General features: G+C 41.2%; 1 protein-coding gene across 3 annotated transcripts in view; it reads right to left on the minus strand.

Moving 5' to 3' along the window:
* mocs3 (molybdenum cofactor synthesis 3) overlaps positions 1 to 21,960 on the minus strand; it is a 68,544-nt gene that overhangs the window by 25,344 nt on the left and 21,240 nt on the right. For all 3 annotated transcript variants that reach the window (XM_043695554.2, XM_087991225.1, XM_087991226.1), the window contains 3 exons: positions 21,813 to 21,921; positions 6,822 to 6,884; positions 4,928 to 5,091 (listed from right to left, as the gene is read on the minus strand). In XM_043695554.2, the coding sequence (XP_043551489.2) occupies positions 4,928 to 5,091; positions 6,822 to 6,884; positions 21,813 to 21,921 (336 nt within the window). The remainder of the gene's footprint in view (positions 1 to 4,927; positions 5,092 to 6,821; positions 6,885 to 21,812; positions 21,922 to 21,960) is intronic.

A 21,960-nucleotide genomic window follows, 5' to 3' on the forward strand; every position in this document is an offset into this window, starting at 1 on the left:
CATTTGCTCAGCAATTTACCCACTGCAAGTACAGCCATCACTTCCTGTGCATCCTGTTTATCAATTTACACCTCACTCACAGCTCTCCCATCTCCACTTCCGCTAATACTTCATCAGCACCTCTTCTTTAGTAAACACTAATAGAAAGTGCACATTAAGCCTTGCTCTCCATCTCTAAACGTGTATCACTTTCTTGTCCCTGCCCATTTAATCCAGTGCTCCTAACATAAAAAAAAACAGAAGATTGACTTTGTGGCTTGGGCTCAGTACAAGTCAAATTGACGGATACCAAGGGATAGAAATAATGCAATGCATATGAACAACAATGATAAGAATAACAGTAATGTATCAATTTGCAGATTTTATCTCTACCTATTAGAGGAATGTGTTTGAGTCTCCCTCACGTTCTGATTCATCAATGAGTGACTTGCCCAGAATGTAGCCAGCTACCATTTCTGAAAATATTATTAACTTTTTAGTAAGCATAGGAACACATTTCTAACAGAGTACTTTTTTGATTTATAAAGTTCTATGTGCATTTTATCAGGTCACCTGGACAGCAGTGGATGATTTCTTCTGTTCATTATTATTAGTAAAATTTTAAACCATTTATATAAAATCAAGTATGAATTAATTACAAACACCAAACAGAAAACTCCTCTTCCTCTCATATTAGTCAGGGTGAATATTTGTGGCAGCATAATGTACTGCTGCATCTATCAAAAGTTTGCAACACAATGGTAAATTGATTTTACATTCTCAATTCGCCAGGTGAGAATTCCACCCAGTATCGATGGCTATTCTCAATTACACTTTCAAAAGACATCCATTAAGATTCTGCACAGAAGATTACCAAACATTAAAGTGCACTAAATTGGAGCTATCGAGTTGGTAAAAAATTGGAAGACAGGGAAGGAGGAAATCTTCCAATTGTTTAAAGGAAGTATTATTCCCCACAGATCTGCAATGGAACCTCAGCTTTTTACGACATATATTAAAGACATTAAGGAATAGTTACAAAATCAGAATTTGCTAGAAAAACTTAGCAGGTCTTGCAGCATCTGTGGAGCAAAAACAGAGTTAATGTTTCAAGTCCAGTGACCCAAAACATTAACTCAGCAGATTTGGCACCATCTGTGGAGAGAAAATAGAATTTTTCAAGAAGTTTCTGATTTTGTTTTTGATTTCCAGTTCTTTATCTTTTTTTGTTTAAATGATTGTTATATAATTAAATTCTCAAATGATACAAAGTTAATGCAGTTAAGCTACATACATGAGAACAGGAAAATTAAAAGGATCAAAGAATGAATTAATGAGCAAACGTGATAGATGCTCAAAAGTGGGAAACAGCTTATCTGTTTTGGATCAAAAGTAAAAAAAGAATGCTTCTTCATGGGGCAAGACTGGGAGCCATTGAGGAACAAAAGGATTTCGGTCCTCTTGTACACAAATTAGTTAAACCTATTACAAAATGTAATCAAAAATGCTAATAGAATTTTGACCTTCGACTCAATGGTATTTTAATTCAACAGTAAGAACCAATGATTTAATTGTAGACATTTTTAAATCAACCTGCTCAGACATCTTATAGAAGAGATGGGTCCAGAGGTAGAGGCACTACCATGGCATTACAAATTATTGTTTTGTTAGAATTAATGGGTTGAATTGAGGCCAGATGGCATAACCTTGGTTTCTATTTGCTTGAGAGTTTAAAAAAGATCTGGAGTGTTGCTGAACAAAAAGACCTTGGAGTTCAGGTTCATAGTTCTTTGAAAGGGAGTCGCAGGTTGATAGGATGATGAAGGCGGCTTGATATGCTTTCCTTTACTGGTCAGAGCATTAAATATAGGAGTTGAGACATCATGTTACAGCTGTACAGGACATTGGTTAGGCCACTTTTAGAATACTGTGTGCAATTCTCCACTGGAAAGATATTGTGAAACCTGATAAAGGTTTAGAAGAGATTTACAAGGATGTTACCAGGGTTGGAAGGTTTGAGCTAAAGGGAGAAGCTGAATAGGCTGGGACTGTTTTCCCTGAAGCGGAGACTGAGAGGTGACCTTATAGAGGTTTATAAAATCATGAGGGGTATGGATAAGGTAAATAGACAAGTCTTTTCCCCGGTGTGGGGAGTCCAGAACTCAAGGGCATAGGTTTAGGGTGAGAGGGGAAAGATTTAAGAGGGACCTAAGGGGCAACATTTTAATGTAAGGGTCATGGTACAGACAACTTACTGTTCAGAATCATAAGGGAAGGAGGACAGAGAGGAGGCTTCCTGTTTCCCCCGTGACTCTTACTCAACTCACTCCTGAACTGAATTGAACTGCACAACTAAAGAGCAAGCCACGCCACCTTGACTATATCGGGTTTTCAGGCCAAAAACCTGAAAGGTCTTTTGAAGTACTGTCTGTTAGGGTAAACCACAAGGCCCCAATGAACCACTCAAACTTCAGACACAATGGAGCCAAGCCAAATTACCCCTCTCTGAAAAAAAACTCAAGGGCAAAGTAGCCTTGTACCAGACCAGCAATGTGACACCTTCTTCCTTAAAAAAACCCATCAATATCTAAAGATAGCTTCTTTTTCAAAATCCTAAAAAAGAAATTGGTTAGTACTTTAAACACACATATACATCGTCTGCCAAGTTTTAAACACACATTTTTTAAAAAAATTATGGTATGAAACATAAAGAACAGAAAACAGAATACCTGATAATTTATCCTACCCAAACCCAATTTAATCATGCTGTTCCAAAAATACTTGCAATAGTCTCAATACACACATCCCTTATCACAAACAGTAAACAATGGCACAGGCAACTTACACTTGGAAATCATCGAGGGAAGGCTTCCTGTTTCCCCTGTGACTCTTACTCAACTCACTGCTGAACTGAATTGAAATGCACAACAATAGAGCTGGCCACACCACCTTGACTATATCAGTTTTTCAAAAGACCGTTCAAGCTTTTGGCCTGAAGCACTGTCTGTTAGGGTAAACAATGAGGCCCCAATGAACCATTCAAACTTCAGATACAATGGAGCCAAGCCAAATTAGCCCCTCTCTAAAATAAACTCAAAGGCAAATTAACCTTGTACCAGACCAACAATGTGACAATGGATACATGAATAGGAAAGGTTTAGAGGGATACAGACCAAGTGCTGGAAAATGGAACTAGATTAGTTTAGGATATCTGGTCAGTTTGGACAAGTTAGACAGAAGGGTCTGTTTCCGTGCTGTACAACTCTATAACTTTATGACTATGTTATTAAGTATTCAAATATTAAAAAGGGATTCACTGGAGTTGAAAAAAAAACTAAATAATAAGAGAATCCAGAACAGGGGAGAATAATTATGTGATATTATAAACTTCAGAACTTTAATAACTGTTCATTGATTGAAAGAATCCAAAGATAACTGTTACACACAGACAGAAGAATAACAACTGTCTTGAATATACTTTTAAAGACAAAGGCAAACGTATACAGGAATTGAAAGCATTTAGCCATGTTTGGGAGGAATTGAAGCTACATGAACAAAACTGTTGACATTTGCTTGATGACATCTTTTTATGCCAAAAGGATAACTGATTGCCCAGCAAAATAACTTAAAGCGTTCAAACAAACATTTAGCCAAATTTATCAAGGAACAAAAGGGCTGGCATGGTGGCTCAGTGCTTAGCACTGCTGCCTTACATCACCAGCAACCCAGGTTTGATTGCAGCCTTGGATGACTTGTCTGTGTGGGTTTCCTCCCACTGTCCAAAAATGTGCAAGCTAGATGGATTAGCCATGATAAATGTTGGGTTACAGGGATAGATTAAGGGGCTGGGTTTGAGTGGAATGCTGTTTGGAGGGTTGATGTTGACTGATGGGCCAAATGGCCTGCTTCCCCACTGTAAGGATTCTATATTTCTGATAAAATGGCAACTGCAAACTTAAAATATTGTGGATCAAAGAATCTAAAAAAAAGAGTAATCAATAATATCACATTACATACTTAAAAGGACAATAACTTGTACAAGAATTCAATGCCTGAATAATTCAGTCGCAGAACTTCAAAGAACAGCACTGCACAAGAATCGAACCCTGTACACTTCCAGAGACAGGCAGTTGGTGGAATCATTGCTAAATTCCACCACTAAATCAGACAAAGCCAAGTTCACTTGTGATGCTTAACTTGCTTACTCAAGGGGTCTTATTTTGGTTGCTACATGTTTAAATAATTGGTTCAGTATTTGATTGTCTGAGAGTTTTTAAGAAGTAGCAAGTAGCCAAATTAAAAGGAGGTTTGTGGAGATTTACCCACAACAATTACAAATAAATCAAGCCAGCCAGACGTAAAATCAGAAAATAATACAGATAATTAAAATCTGGAACTATGCTTCCACACCTTTTGGAAGGAGGAGTCAATTTAAAATTGAAGACTACACTCAATAGCTCTTTGATAAGGGAAAATATCAAGGTTTATGGCGTGTAAATGGATTTGAAGCCACCAAGAAAGATCAACCATGATTTCATGGATAATATAAAGCAAATAGCTGAATAGCCTTCTGACATATCAACCTCTCGAAAAGCAAAATTATATTTTCCCACACCTGTTTCCTCCCTCTTGCAGACCCAGACTGCTACAGAAGAGCAGTGCCAAGGATCTACCAACAAGTTTACCTTCTTTCAATCATAGTTGGAAAACAGTGCTAGAGCACCCAAATGAATGGAATAACAGAAATGTAAACTAAATAGAGGCAAGAGATTAAATTATTATGATAGAATATTCACAAATGTTACAGCAAATGCAAACTTTAAAGTGAAAATAACGATGAGTTTATATCATTCAGAAGTATGGAGCAGTTACAATGTCAATATAGTGTTCTCTTTCACCTTTGGATCTCTTTAATGCTTTTTATTTTCAGACAATATAAGTTTCTAACCTGATCTGTTGCTGCTGAGCCACAGAACTTTTCATAGTCAATCAGATCTTTCACTGTTGGATTGTCACCACACACTGCACATGTTGGCTGCTTGGAGCGAAGCTTAATTGTGCGAAATCGAGCTTCCAGTGCATCAAATATTAACATCTGTTGGCTGTAAGATGCTGAACAGGTTATCGTTAAGGACCAAGCTAGGAAAGCATACTTCCGTCACAGGAAACAGGTTAATTTATTCCCAGTGTAAGATTTCAGCTTTGCATACAGCTGGGAGCTGATAAAATGCATCCCCACAGACAGTTTAAAAAAAGAAAACTGCTCAATTTCATACAGATTAACCGATAGAAGGTCACTTTTTACCTGTTAGGGAATCACTTGGCTTTGCCTTGATCATCAAATCGCATGTGAATAGGGATTATGTAAAGCATTGAATTAGCAGATTTTATTTTGCTGTAGAATAGACATTCAGCCCACAATTGCTGTACAACATTATGGTCAGGGAATGGTTCATGTCCACCAGAAAGTAGAGGAGAAAAATAAAATATAAACTACCTGAATTTAGCTGAAACAATAAAGTAAAAAAAAGGGAACCATCACTTGATATTACTATTATTACTGGTACATATCTAAGGAAAGGGTCATCCTGTGACTTCAACAAATATCTGCAATGATTTCACCAAACATCACAAGTACTAATAGTAACACTGAATAAATGTTAAAGCATACTTTGAATCATTTCATCTCCCATAATCCAATCCTTTTATCATTTCAAATAATCTGTCAGTCCCAATTAAGTCTTCATACACGAACAGTGTTCAACTGGGTGAGACAGCAGAGGAACAGTATCTATGCCAATGAGACTGTTGGCAGTATCATTGCCAATCTGATCAATTACCATCAGATTGAGGGAGGCTGGAGAAAAGTTGCTACTGGTCAAAGTATTTTACTTTCCTGTCATTTTAAGCGTCCCACATTCAAGGTGGAAACAACATACAATGAAATTGGGAACAAAATTGTACAAGTCCAACATGCAAGATTGTTAATCTCAAACCCAATTTGTTTTACTGTTTGCAGATGCTGCCAACAGTATTTTTAAGCATTTTCTGGTTTTAAAAAAAAGATTTCTAGCATCTACAGCATATAGTTCTTGGCAAAAATATAACATGCTGTCTTGCAGCACCAGGGACCTGGGCTCGATTCCAGCCTCGGGTGACGATCTGTGTGAAGTTTGCACGTTCTTTTCGAGTCTGCGTGGGTTTCGTCTGGGTGCTCTGGTTTCCTCCCACTATCCAAAGATGTGCAGATTAGGTAAATTGGTCACGCTAAATTGCCAATTGTGTTCAGGGATGTGGAGGTTAGAGATAAAACATAGAGTAGGAGGGTAGGGGAATGGGTCTGGGTGGGTTACTCTTCGGAGGGTCGGTGTGGACCTTTTGAGGCGAAGGGTCTGTTTCCACACTGTAGGGATTCTTTACAGATCATTAATTTGTGATTTTTTTTGTTTTACAAATTAAGCCAGCAATTTAGGAAAAAAAGATGGAGAAAATCAGGAAATTGGAAGTTGGGTGTGGAATGAAAAATGTTAATGCCTCACTTTGTTTTCAAATATTGTACAATGGTTTTATGGTGAGAAGTTTCTTGGGTGGTACAACCAATAATTGCCTATTGCCACAAGGGGGCAGTATCGTACTGCATCACCCTTTCGTTATTACTGACCTTGGTTGTATAACTCAGATCGTTAGCTTTTCAGAATTTACTGCTACCACTTGCAATCTGTGAACATTATAAAAACGTTTTCTTTCAGCAACTGCACTTTTATCAATGGGTACCTCAATGCACTAGTGCATTTCACAGGGACATTTTATTACCTTACAGTGGTAAGGAATTAAAAAGATACATCCTATCCCTGACGCAATCTTCAGCACCTCCAGCGCCTGAATACACCCCAGAATCCCAGGCACTACAATATGAAAAAAAATTGTTAGGTTGACACTGTTACCTGAATATCTTTTTTTGTTAAGTGAGCATTGTGTTTCAAACATAGCCAGCAAAATCCTGCAACTACCTTCCTAACATCACATCATTATCTAAATGCAATTACTACAGTCATTTATAAAGGCATTGCCACATTTTCAACAATAATTAGGGATGGACAATAAATGCAGGCCTGCCAGCGATACCTGCATCCTAGGAATGAATAATTTTAAAAATGGATTTGGCTTACCTGGTTTGAATGTAAATAAAAGCTTCAAAGTTAACTGTCCTAATTAGTGCAAGGTGAAAAGCTTCAACAGCACATCTTTTTTCTCAACAATACACTAACAGTGTTAAGCATATTGCTTAATATGCCTAAATTGCTTAATTCCAAAGCAATTCCTTGTTTAATTCATTCTAAATATAATAAAGTTTGTGCTTTTGTTTGAAAACATGAAATCTTGAGGCATAATTCCACTGGTCCTTCAGGTTTCTCTTTGCTAATGGCCCCTAACAGGGTCACAACAGTTTGGCTTCAGAGACAGAGGTGACAAGAGATAGAAATAACACTACCTTAAGTACAAGAAAAAGGTACTTTTTGGGCAATTCATGAAAAATCACAGAACTGTTCAATAAATTCATAATGGAAATCTGCTTAAAACAAGTGAAATATATCATGTGAGTGACAAGAGCATAAGGCTCTTCACAACACCACTGGCCCACTCCCCAGTCTGTCACTAAACAGTATGTCTATGCACTGTATCATGATCCTCCTGGCAATAACCAGATCTGGCAAGTATAAAAAAAAAGTGGTGCAATGGATGTGCCACTTTCTCAGAATCAGGAGGAGATCTGGATTCAAGGGGTTTGTAATACTGCCTCTGAACAGGTTGATTAGAAAATATCTAAAATAGAATAAATCATAAAGCAAGGTTGAGCAAATATAATAGCCTCAAGGCATGATGGTATAAAATCAGACACCAACTCAATAATTTGCCACCTCTCAAGTTAGGAAACAGCTCACAAAGCTATTAATGCTCCAACTGCAAACTGCCCTCTGAAATAACCAAGCAAGCCATTCAGTTGTATCAATCACTACAAAGGCTCAGAGAAATTACACCAGATGGATCATCTAACATCGACCTAGGCAATGGAAAAGACAATGGTACAAACAGCCCTGCATTCGTGGCAAAATCCTCCACACTAACAGTTGGGGACTAATGCCAAAACTGGGACAGCTGCCTCACAGGCAAGTGAAGCAACAGCCTGACGTGTCCATGAGATATGAATCTGTGAGTATGACTATGTCCCAGACACTACCATTACCCTCTCTAGATACATCCTGTCCCACCAGCAGGGCAGATCCAGCAGAGGTGGTGGCACAGTGGCATACAGTCAGGAGGGAGTTGCCCTGGGACTTCTCAACATTGATTCTGAACCCCATAAAGTCTCATGGCTTCAGGTTAAACATGGACAAGGAAATGTTCTATTGGTTACTATGTACTGTCCTCCCTCAGCTGATGAATCAATATTCCATGCTGAACAACACTTGAAGTAAGCAGAGGATGACAAGGGCACAAAAATGTACTTTGGCTGGGGGATTTCAATGCCCACTATGAAAAGTGGCTCGGCAACAATGATCGAACTGGTTGGATGCTAAGGGACTTAGTTGCTGGACTGGGTCTACAGTAGGTGGTGAAAGCATCAACAAGAGGGAAAATCATATTTGACTGCATCCTTACAAATCTGCTGGCTCCATGATAGTATCGGCAAGAGTGACCACTGCACACCAACAAAGCCCCACCTTCACACTGAGAATAACCTCCATCGTATTGTGTGGCATTATCATCGTGTTAAATGAGACAGGCCTTGAGTAGATCTAGCAATTCAAGACTGGGCATCCATGAGGTAATGTGGGCCATCAACAGCAGCAGAATTGTACTCCAGCACAATCTGCAACTCCATTGTCTGGCATATCCCCCACTCAACAGCCAGAGGATCAAACTTACTTCAATGAAGAGTACATGAGGGCATGGCAGGGGCAGGAGCAACACCAGCACCAGGCATACCCAAAAATGAGATGTCAACTTAGTGAATCTATCAAACAGGACCATTGCATGCCAACATCAGCAGCAAGTGATAGACAGACCCCTAAGTGATCCCACAACCAACGGATCAGATCTAAGCTCTGCAGTCCTATCACATCCAGTCAAGAATGATGTTAAAAATCACACAACACACATCACCCAGTCCAACACTGGCATCTCCAAATCATGACTACAGTCAAGAATGATGGTAGACAATTGAACAACTCACTGGAGAAGACAGCTCCACAAATATCCCCATCCTCAATCAATCAGTGCAAAAGATCACAGCAATCTTCAGCCAGGTGTACTGAATGGATGATCCATCTCTACCTTCTTCATTGGTCTCCAGCATTACAGATACCAGTCTGCAGTGAATGCGATTCACTCCATGTGCTATCAAGAAACAGTTGGATACTGCAAAGACTATGGGCCCTGACAACATCCTGGCAATAATACTGAAGATTTATGCTCCAGAACTTGCCGCACCCCTAGCCAGACTGTTCCAGTACAGTTATGGCATCTATGCAACATTGTGGAAAATTGCTCAGGTATGTCCTGTACATTAAAAGCAGGACAATTTTAACCCCGTCAATAACCGACCCATCACTCTACTCTCGATCATTGGTAAAGTGATGAAAGGTGTCATCAACAGTGCTATCAAGCAGCAATTGTTGAACAATAACCTGCTCAGTGACACCCAGTTTGAGTTCCACCAGGGCCACTCAGTTCTTGATCTCATTACAGCCTTGGTTCAAACATGAACAAAAGAGCTGAATTCCAGAGGTGTGGTGAGAGTTGACAGCCCTTGACTGCTTTTGACAGAGGGTGGCATCAAGAAGCCCCTGCAAAACTAGTCTCTCCCCTGATTAGAGTCATACCTGATACAAAGGCAGGAAGATGGTCACAGTGGTTGGAAGTCAGTCATCTCAGCTCCAGGATATCTCTGCAGGAATTCTTCAGGGAAGTGTCCGAAGCCCACTCATCTTCAGCTGCTTCAATGACTTTCCCTCCATCATAAGGGGATGTTCGCTGATGATTGCACAATGGTCAGCACCATTTTCAACTCCTCCTTCATGATATTGAAGCAGTCCATGTTCAAAATGCAACAAGACCTAGTCAATATCCTTGCTTGTATTGACAAAGAGCAAGTAACATTCATACCACACAAATGGCAGACAACAACCATCACTAATAAGAGACAATCCAAATACTGCAACTTGACATTCAATGGTGTTATCATCATTGAATCCCCCACAATCAACATTCTAGGGGTTACCATTGACCAGAAACCCATTTGGACTCGCTGCATTGTCACAGTGGCTCGAAAAACTGTTCAGCGACGAGGAATACTGCTGTAAGTAATTCACTTCCTACCTGCCCAAAGCCTCTCCACCATCTGTTCAGGCATAAGTCAGGATTGAGATGGAATACTCCCCACTTGCCTGGATGGGTGCAGTTCCATTAACATTCAAGAAGCTTGATGCCATCCAGACCAAAGCAGCACGCTTGATTAGCATCCACAAACATTCACTCCCTCCATCACTGACCCTCAGTAGCAGCAGTGTGTACTGATAAAAGAGGCACTGCAGAAATTTAATGAAGATCCTCACGTGGCACTTTCCAAACTCACAACCACTTCCATCTAGAAAGACCAGGCAGGAAGTACATGGGCACACCTGCAAGTTCCCCTCCAAGCCATTCACCGCCCTGACTTGAAAATATATTGCCGTTCCTTGACTGTCACTGGGTTAAAATCCTAAAATTCTCTTCCTTATGGCATTGTGGGTCAACTCATAACAGGTGGACTGCAGCATTTCAAGAAGGCAGCTCACCCCCACCTTCTCAAGGGCAATGAGAGACAGGCGATAAATGCTGGCCAGCTAGTATCAGCCACACCCCAGAAAAATGAATAGAAATATAACAGCCTCAAGGCAAGATAGGTACAAAATCAGACACTAAGTTACCACCTCTCAAGTTAGGAAACAGCTCACAAAGCACAAGTTGTTCTGTTAAATGTTCCAACTGGAAAACATGCTTTGTAACAATGCCAACAAAGCATTCTTCAAATAATTTTTAAGACAAATATTTCTTTTGACCCAATGACGATGCAGAGCACTTGATAATACAACCACGTTTTTTAAAAAACCACACCATAAATCAAAGGAAACAAGTGACTTTATCACGTAAATACCAAATCAAAAATGTTTTTTCTCCATTTACAGGTAGTTCTTCTATAACACAATGGTTGTATTCTTGTGCAACTCCACGTTATAGAAAAATCACACTCTGGAAACTGCACTTAAACTGTTGGCACTGTAATCATCAACACACATTTTAAAAGTTCAAGCTGTAGAAATAGTGCCCGCAATTTGTCAATTGTATTACAGCGAACTTGTGTTAACAAAACGTGCATTATAGTAGAACGATCTGTATACAGTTTTGGCATCTTGAACACAACTGATTTGAGTGATAACTAATTTTAAAAGTCACATAATAGTGCAGTTCACAAGATCAAAGATTTATTTCTGAACCCAAGACCAATACTGTTTCTACAATAAATTTCATGTATGCTTAGATCTTAGAATAATTATACTTTCATTTCCCTAATCCAAGAACAGCATTTTAAGCGCTTCAATGAAAGCTTTTCTATTACCCATTCAAAGCCAATTTAAAAATTCCCACCATAATGGGAGTCCTAATTGATCAGCAGCAAAGAAATGGCAGATCTCAGGAAAAGTTAACCAGAAAGTTTTAGTGGGCAAAAAAAAAAATCAAAAATAGACTCCCACTTTACCACCATAAGTTGCAATTTGACATCTTCCACAAAATATTTATGGAATACCACAGACAAAGTGATCAGCCAAACTGATACAAGAATTATATTTTTAAATTAGGAGGAAAAATACAGGGAATATAAATCATATTAAAATGATTGTGCAAAAGTAAAATAAACTGCAACATATAAGTTTAAAGGGGAAACATTTGTGACCAGATCAATCTTTGACACGTTTTTACAAATCAAGCTGAAGTTTGAGATTTTATTGAAATCTGCTGCTTTAAAATGTTTTTCTGATAACAAAGGACTCCCCATTCTGCCATTAACCGACCCTTTACATGGGCAATTACCTTTCACTTAAGAGTGTCATCCTGTCACCGCTAGCAATCAAGTGGGGAGTGGGCCTGTCACCACACATGGAGCATGGCAAACAATCTATATAGATTGCTTGAGGTCTCACATAAGCAGGTCCCTCATTCAAAAAGACATACTTGCTTTATAAATGTTAACTCTCCCATCTTAAGATGAGAAGTGGTAAGCATCACTGATAATTTCACATTTGGTACCATTCAAGACTTACAATTCTAAAGCCATCTTTGTCCTTATTTAGCAAGATCTGGACAACATGCAGGTTCAGGCTGACCAGTGGGAAATAACATCCTACAAAAGTCAGGCAATGACTGACTTCAACAGAGAGAATCTAACCATTATCCTTTTACATTCAATGGCCTTACCATTGCTCAATTATCCACTCCCCAAATCCTGTGGATTACCATTGACCATAATCTGAATTGGACTAGCCATAGAATTACTGTGACTACAAGGGCAGATCAGAGACTAGGAATTCTGTAGCAAATAATTCACCTCCTGTATCCCAAATGCCGGTCTCTCTACAAGGCACAAGTCAGAACTGGGACGGAAGCTTTCCATTTACCTAGATAACGCAACTCCAACAACATTCAAAAAGCTAATAACATCCAGAATAAAGGAGCCCGCTTGATTTGCACCCCATTCCAACCTTCAATATTCATTCCCTTCACCACTGATGCGGAATGGCAGAAATCTTGTTACATAGAAACTATGCACTGCAGTAACACACCTCGGCTCCTCCACAGTACCTTCCAAACCCAAAGCTCTACAACCAGGCCAGCAGACACATGGAAACTTTACCACCTGCAAGTTCTCCCCCATGCCTCATACCATATTAACCATCTTGTAATTCCTAGACTGTCACGAGAAATCTCCCTTCCTATCAATCCAAAAACCACAGCAATTCAAGAGGCAGCTTACTATCAACTTCTCTCAACCAACTAGCAATAGGCAGTAAATGCTGAGTTAGTAATGCCCACATTCCATGAACAAATAATTTTAAAATACAATGCCTTATTGAGGGACCATACATCAATGTTGATGCCATGGAAAGCCATCCTCTGCCCTTGCTGCAAAGATCCACTCCTCTGCAACCTCTACCAACACCACCTACTTCTGCCCTGGGCCGCTCCACGATTCTCGGCCTATCGGGGGCATATTTCTCTCAGCAGTCGCTGCCTCCCTGCTCTTTGGATCATATTCCCATGAAAGGCCTGGCAATTGTTCGTCAGTTGTCCGATTGGCAAATAATTGGAGCTTTCCCCAAAAGAAGAAACATGAATCTCTTACCAACTCTACAGTAAGCACTAAAGACTGTCAACTATGAAATTCCTCACATGGTTTACGAAGGAAGCAGATGATGACAAAGCATTGGATGCTGACAAAATAGAAGGTCCAGGTGATGAATGAGATTAAATTGACATACAAGATATAGTAGGGAGGCTGGTAATGCTTCAGGTGGATAAGTCATCCATTTCAGATGGATTGTAGTCCAGGGTGCTTGAATAAACAGGAATGAAAAGTTTTGCATATTCTTCCAACAGTCGTAAGATCAAGGCTGATTTGATATTCCTCAACTCCAGTTTGCTACCCTACCCCCATAACCTTCAATTCCCCTGATTAAAAGCCTGTGGTACTCCACGAGTTACAGGTTCCAATTCTTAAATTCTTTTATCCACAATTCTCTGGACTGAATATTGTAAAATGTTTTGGTCAAGTCCGAGCTGCATCAAATTTCTGGAGAGTTTGTTGCCAGGAGGCCTAGTGAGTTCTCTCGCCTTATTTTATCAAGCTCGCCTCATTAATTATCTGCCACACTGCTATGGCATCCTTCATGTCCAATTTCCACCCATCTTATCACGTCGTTCCTAAAATGACTTATCACTTTGCAAATGTCCAAGACCTCACCAACATCCCTTGCTTCCACACCATTGCTAAAACCCTGTGTGTACCTGAAAAAGCACTAACAGATTGGAGCTGCGTACATGCCTTAGACATTGTCTATGAAGTGGGTCCCCCATTTCCAGTGTCCTGGAGGTCCGGCTGGATGATGTGGTGCTGAATGGAATGGCCTCTTCCCCAGAATAGCAGTGGAAGCCACAATGCCAGATCATGCCATGCTGGTCCAAGATTGCAAGCAGGGTTAAAGCAATCTCAGCCATCTGGAAGGAGCCAGTATAAGTGCCACCATCAACTCCTAGATACCTTAAACTCACTACCTCTAATACTGTACGCACCTCACAAGGTTCAAGCTCTACTACTTTGTCTATCGCAAACAACATTTTCCATCATGCACTATCAAAATTAACTAGTAACCCTATTCATATGGGGCAGCACAGTGGCTCAGTGGTTAGCACTACTGCCTCACAGCGCCAGGGACCCAGGTTTGATTCCAGCCTCGGGCGACAGTGTGTGTGGAGTTTGCACATTTTCCCCGTGCCTGCGTGGGCTTATTCTGGGTGCTCCCGTTTCTTCCCACAGTCCAAAGATGTGCAGGTCAGGTGAATTGGCCATGCTAAATTGCTCATTGTGTTATCTGCACTAGTCAGAGGGAAATGGGTCTGGGTGGGTTACTCTTCGGAGGGTCGGTGTGGATTTGTTGGGCCGATGGGCCTGTTTCCACACTGTAGGGGAATCTAATCTAATACTGCATGCCCTCTGCACTGCTTCCTCACCTGTCCCAATACTTCCATCTCCTTTAACACCTGCTTCTCTCTTAGTCTGTGAAGAAAACTAGCCAAAAATAGAAAAAAGTCATATGTATAGCACAGAAACAGACCCTTCGGTCCAAATCGTCCATGCTGACCAGATATCCCAACCTAATCTAGTCTCATTTGCCAGCACTTGGCCCATATCCCTCTAAACCCTTCCTATTCATATACCCATCCAGATGCCTTTTAAATGTTGCAATTCTACTAGCTTCCACCACTTCCTCTGGCAGCTCATTCCATTCACGCACCACTCTCTGCGTGAAAAAATTGCCCCTTAGGTCTCTTTTATATCTTTCCCCTCTCACCCTAAACCTATGCCCTCTAGCCCTGGACTCTTCCACCCCAAGGAAGAGACTTTGTCTATTTATCCTATCCATGCTCCTCATCATTTTATAAACCTCTATGAAGTCACTCCTCAGCCTTTGATGCTCCAGGGAAAACATCCCCAGCCTATTCAGCCTCTCCCTATAGTCAAATCCTCCAAACCTGGCAACATCTTTGAAAATCTTTTCTGAACCCTTTCAAGTTTCACAACATCCTTCCAAAAGGAAGGAGACCAGTATTGCATGCAATATTCCAAAAGTGGCTGAACCAATGTCCTGTACAACTGCTACATGATCTCCCAACACCTATACTCAATACTCTGACCAATAAAGGAATGCATACCAAAAGCCTTCTTCACTATCCTAACTACCTCTGACTACACTTTCAAGGAGCTATGAACCTGCACTCCAAGGTCTCTTTGTTCAGCAACACTCCCTAGGATCTTACCATTAAGTGTATAAGTCCTGCTACGTTTTGTTTTCCCAAAACGCAGCACCTCATATTTATCTGAATTAAACTCTATCTGCCACTCCTCAGCCCACTGTCCCATCTGATCAAGATCCCATTGTAATCTGAAGTAACCTTCTTCGTTGTCCACAACATCTCCAATTTTGGTGTCATCTGCAAATTTACTAACTATACCTCCATTGTTCACATCCAAATCATTTATATAAAACGACAAAAAGTAGTGGACCCACACCGATCCTGGTCAAGAAGGATGGTGTGCTGCCCTTTGTGCAGCTGCTCACCTGTCAGAAGATCCTAATTCCTAATGCTCCAAGTGGCCAAATGACCATGTCCAAACCACTGGAATGCCATTGGAGGATGCTCTGGATTTGCTATGCTGGAACCCTGATCAAAGGGTCTTCCCCTTGACTTGACTAACTGCTGAAAATTATATTAGCGTAATTGTTGATATAAGAATTACAGAGGGTTTGTCACGGAGAGATTTAACAAGTTCACTTGTGTATCTTACCAAACTTGCCTTATTAAATTACCTACCACCCCCTCCTAAACATTCACCACTGTTCACGTATCACCTTTTCTGCTAAACTCCTCTGTCTGTCCACTCCAGCAAATTCTTACAGTCAGAATGAGTCAAGGCCAAAGGGTTCTTGAGGGATGCAAGACCCCTTGACCACAGACAGAACAAACAGACAGTGTGCTTGAGATGAAGGCAGTATGGGGATGCTGATTTGCAATGAAAACAGATATCACAATGCGTATAACCAAAATTAATTCACAAATTGTGATGCAAAATGAAAAATAGGCCCCAAAGAGAACACAACATTAAAACAAAATGACAGGAAGCCATGCAACATGAGAAGAGGACTATCCAGATAACTCAAATTTTGCAAAACTTGATTTTATTGATTGCCAGCAGTTTGAGTCAATATCGAATCTCAAGCATTAAGGTTTACTAAACAAAAAAGGAACTCCAACACACTGTTATACACATCTTTTGACAGAGTTCCAGTGCAGTATGTTGCATATTTGGGTGTGATTGAAAGGTGGCAGAAAAGAAACTTGACTATAGCCTTTAAGCACTCCATAAGGGTTCAATCTCCATCGAGTGCCAGAGAACAAGATTCTGCATTTTAGTGTCCTGCTAAACAAAACTATGATTTTTATAATGTTATTCATACAAAACATAGGTCAGATATTATCTGAATACAGTATAGCCTTTGGTCTCCCTTTTACTTAAAGAGTGTTTGATGTAGAGATAGACAAGAATGGTCTCAACTAAGCTACAGAGATAGTTTTGGCAGTGCTGAAGATGCAAAAATGTAGCGAGGATGTGATTCAGTTTTGTAAATTAAGGGCATCAATTATAAAGAAGTGGATAAATTGCATTGTTTTTAATAAACTTGACTGGGGGATGCGGACCTCCCTGGCTGAACCAGCATTTATTGCCCATCCCCAAATATTGTTGAAGTGGTGAGGTGAGCTGCAATCTTTAATTGCTTCAGTCATTTGGTATAGGTACATTCACAATGTTGTTAGGGAGTTCTCGGGTTACGACCCAGAAAAACAAAAGGAATGACATTATACTTCCAAGTCACGATGGTGAATGGCTTAGAAGGAACTTGCAAGCATTCCCTTGTATCAGCTGCCTTTGTCCTGCTAGACAGTAGTGGTTGTAGGTTTGGAACGTGCTGTTTAAGTAGGCTTGGTGAATAGCAGTAGTGCATCCTGTAGATAGCACATACTACTATGTTGGTAGTGAAAAGGTGTGGTTGCTGTGCCAATCATCTAGTCTGTCAAGGTTGCTTGCCTTGGGTGATATCAAGCTTCTTGAGTGCTGTTGGAGTTGTGCTCATCCAGGCAAATGGGGAGTATTCCGACAAACTCCTTACTTGTGCCTTGTAGATGGTGGACAGGCTTTCGAGAGTCAGGAGACAAGTAACTTGCTGTAGGATTCTTAGCACTGACCTGCTCCTATAGCCACAGTATTGGTTATTGCTTAGAAACAGGTATCAGCCATTTAAAATTAAGCATAGTTAGATGAATGATTCTTTTTCACAGAGTGGCCAATCATTGGTGAAGACTGGTTCCTTGAAAGCCTTCATGAAGGTTGGATAATGTGATCTTGTGGTTTTCCAAAAGTACAACAAAATACAGCTAAGATTGTGGGTAACAAGCAAAATTGTTTCCTGACACTTGCTTATTGCTTTTGAAGGGTCAGAGAACAGTTAGACATAAAAATTTCATTAACTACCTACAGATTGTATTTCCCTCCCAAATGGATACAACACAAAGTGTTCAGCTTACAAGGATATTCAAGTATGAAGTAGGATGAGCACTTTTTCTCATCCAGAGTATAGAACAATTAACTTACACTGTTAGTCACTAGCTATCAGTACAATAGAGAACTGGCTCATGGACAGGCAACAGTGAGTGGGGATAAGGAGGTTCTTTTTCAGATTGGTGACCCTTGACTAGTGGGGTTCTGCATAGTTCAGTGCTAGAACAACAACTGCTTACAATATGCATTAATAATTTGGAGAAAGGAAGTGAATATACTGTCATCAAACCTGCAAATGACAAAAAAAGTCAGTAGAAAGTCAGGTTGTGACAGAGGTACAGTTGATAAAGTGTGGCGCTGGAGAAAGCATAGTAGGTGAGGCATCATCTGAAGAGCAAGAAAGTCGACATTTCAGGCTTAACCCTTCATCAGAACTGATTTAACAAATTTGGAATGATCCTTTAGAGCCTTGGACAGAGTTGAGTGGGGGGGTAAGGTCTGGGTGCAAGTCTTGCCTCTTATGGCAGCAGGAACCAGGTGTAGAGAGAGGAATGGTGGAGAGTGTGTACCTATTGAGGGAGTCACAGAGGGAGCAGTCCCTATAGAATGCAGGTAGGGCTAGGGAGGCAAATATATTTTTAGTGGAGAAAGTGAGGGCTGCAGATGCTGGAGATCAGAGCTGAAAATGTGTTGCTGGAAAAGTGCAGCAGGTCAGGCAGCATCCAGGGAACAGGAGAATCGACGTTTCGGGCATAAGCCCTTCTGTGGAAGCTGTGGAAGAGGAACTGTTCCATGTATCCAAAGAGACAAACATAACTGGGACCCATGCAAGTACCCACAGCCACCCGTCTGATTGTGGAAAGCAGGAGGATTGAAAGAAGGATGAGGACCAGTTTCGTCAATCAGAATGCACTGCTGCTATTCACCAAGCCTACTTAAACAGCATGTTACAAACCTACAACCACCACTGCCCAGCAGGACAAAGGCAGCTGATACAGGGGAATGACACTGCTTGCAAGTTCTTTCTAAGCCATTCACCATTGGAGGGGGACTGGGTGGGTCGGCAGGAGAGGAAGAAACAGAGGGCTTTGAGGCCTTTTTCATGGGGGATATGGGCTTAGAGGGACTGGCTGTTCTTCATAAAAATGAGGTATAAGGCGCCAAGTCATGGAAGAAGTGGAGGGCATGGGTGGTGTCCAAATATATGTGGGAAGTTCCTGGATGAAAGGGGACTGGACAGAGTCGAGATAAGTTGAGAAGAGTTCAGTAGGATGTGAGCAGGCGCAGACAATTGGTTGACCAGGGGAATCAGATTTGTGGATTTTGGGTAAGAGATGTGTGGGATTGGGAAACTAGGAGATTGGAGGCTGAGGATGGGAGATCACCTGAGGTGATGATTTTGTGGATGGTCTTGGAGATGATGGTTTGGTGTTGAGAGAAAGGAGCGAGAGAGAAAGCAGGAAATTATAGACCAGTTAGTCTGACCTCAGTGGTGGGAAAGATGCTGGAGTCAATTGTAAAGGATGAAACTATGACACATTTGGATAGCAAGGTTAAGTCAGAGTCAGCATGGATTTATGAAGGGGAAATCATGCTTGACTAATCTTCTGGAATTTTTTTTGAGGATGTAACTCTGAAGATGGACAAGGGAGATCCAGTGGATGTAGTGTACCTGGACTGTCATAAAGCCTTTGATAAAGTCCCACATAGGAGGTTAGTGAGCAAAATTAGGGCGCATGGTATTGGGGGCTTGGATTGAAAATTGGTTGGCTGACAGGAAACAAAGAGTAGTGATAAACGGCTCTCTTTCGGAATGGCAGGCGGTGACCAGTGGGATCAGTACTGGGATCAGTACTGGGACCTCAGCTTTTCACAATATATATTAATGATATAGAAGATGGTATTAATAGTAACATTAGCAAATTTGCTGATGATACAAAGCTGGGTGGCAGGGTGAAACGTGAGGAGGATGTTAGGAGATTACAGGTTGACCTGGACAGGTTAGGTGAGTGGACAGATGCATGGCAGATGCAGTTTAATGTGGATAAATGTATGGTTATCCACTTTGGTGGCAAGAACAAGGCGGCAGATTACTACCTAAATGGAGTCAAGTTAGGTAAAGGGGCAGTGCAAAGAGATCTGGGTGTTCTTGTACACCAGTCAATGAAGATAAGCATACAGGCACAGAAGGTAGTGAAGAAAGCTAATAGCATGTAGCCTTCATAACAAGAGGGATTGAGTATAGAAGAAAAGAGGTTCTTCTACAGCTGTACAGGGCCCTGGTGAGACCCGCACTTGGAATATTGTGTGTAGTGTGTAGTTCTGGTCTCCAAATTTGAGGAAAGACATTCTGGCTATTGAGGGAGTGCAGCGTAGGTTCACGAGGTCAATTCCTGGAATGGCGGGACTATCTTATGTTGAAAGATTGGAGTGACTGGGCTTGTATACTCTTGAGTTTAGAAGACTGAGAGGGGATCTGATTGAGACGTATAAGATTATTAAAGGATTGTATGCTCTGGAGGCAGGAAACATGATTCCGCTGATGGGTGAGTCCTGAACCAGAGGACACAGCTTAAACATAAGGGGTAGGCCATTTAGGACAGAGATGAGGAGAAACTTCTTCACCCAGAGAGAGGTGGGTGTGTGGAATGCTCTGCCCCAGAAGGCAGTGGAGGCCCAGTCTCTGGATTTGTTTAAGAAAGAGTTGGATAGAGCTCTCAAGGATAGTGGAATCCAGGGTTATGGAGATAAGGCAGGAACAGGATACTGATTGAGGATGATCAGCCATGATCATAATGAATGGTGGTGCAGGCTCGAAAGGCAGAATGGCCTACTCCTGCACCTATTGTCTATTGAGAGGTGGGGTCACGGTTAAAGTGCGGTAGGATGTAGTGTCTGTGAGTTGGCATCTGGCCTCAGCGATGTATAGGTTGGTGCGCCATACAATCACTGCACTTCACTTCACTTCTCAGTAGGTTTGATGGGGAGGTTGGGGTTAGAGCGGAGGGAGTGGAGGGCTGCGCGTTGCAAGGATGGGAAGCTGAAGTGAGTGAGATGGGTGAAGAGATTGAGGCAGTTAATGTTGTGACAGCAGTTGAAGATGTAGAGGTCAAGGGGAGTAAGAGGCCAGCACAGGGTGTTCAAGAAGATGAAATTTGTTGGAGGTGGGAGAAGACATCTTCGGAAGGTGGATGTGAGTCACGATTGAGAAAGGAAACACAGAGGCCAAGGCAATGGAAGAAAAGTTCAACATCGTGACGCATATGAAATTCGTTGATGTGGGCATACAGTGTAATGAGGGTGTCTTCAGTAAGGGGGAGGATGGTGAATACCCAGCAGCTTGGGGCTGGGGCCAAGTGTTGATCTGGAGTTGGGAGTGGGGGTGGATGGGAGTGGTCATGTGATCAGCGATATCAGCAATCACATGATTGAAAGGTTAAATCCGAAAAGGTGGACTTCCTTGCTCCTTAGATGCTGCCTGATTGCGGTGCTTTTTTCCAGCACACTTGATCAACTCTGACTTCTCCAGCATCTGCAATCCTCACTATCTCCAAGCTACAGAGATATAAACAAACAGATTAATGAGAGGATGTTTTCCCTCATGGGACAGCCTAGGACTGGAGGGCATAGTCTAAAATTAAAGGGATGTCAACTTAAAATTGAAATAAGGAGGAATTTCTTCAAGAGGGTTAAAAGAGTCTTGCCACAGAGAGCTGCGGGTGTTGAATCTTTGTGTATATTTAAGGTTGAGAAAGATAAATAAATTCTTGATCAGTAGGGAAATCGAGGTTTATGGGGAAAGGGCAGGGAAGTGAACGTGAGAAATGTTGGATCTGCCACGATCCTATTGAATGTCAGACCAAGCTAATGCGGCCAAGTGGTCTACTTCTAATGGTCTTACCTATTCCCAAGACTCCACCGTCAGAACAATTAGTTACAGTCTCAGCTGGAGGTGGCTTTGGATAGAGGCATCTATAACAAGGGCCACCGTTGTAGTTATATACTGTGAGCTGAAAAGTTAACAAAATAAAAAGGTTACCACCTAAAAA

This window comes from Chiloscyllium plagiosum, unplaced genomic scaffold, assembly GCF_037043375.1.
Source record: "Chiloscyllium plagiosum isolate Xiang-an unplaced genomic scaffold, Cpla_swu_hap1 HiC_scaffold_10, whole genome shotgun sequence".
Classification (NCBI taxonomy): Eukaryota; Metazoa; Chordata; class Chondrichthyes; order Orectolobiformes; family Hemiscylliidae; genus Chiloscyllium; species Chiloscyllium plagiosum.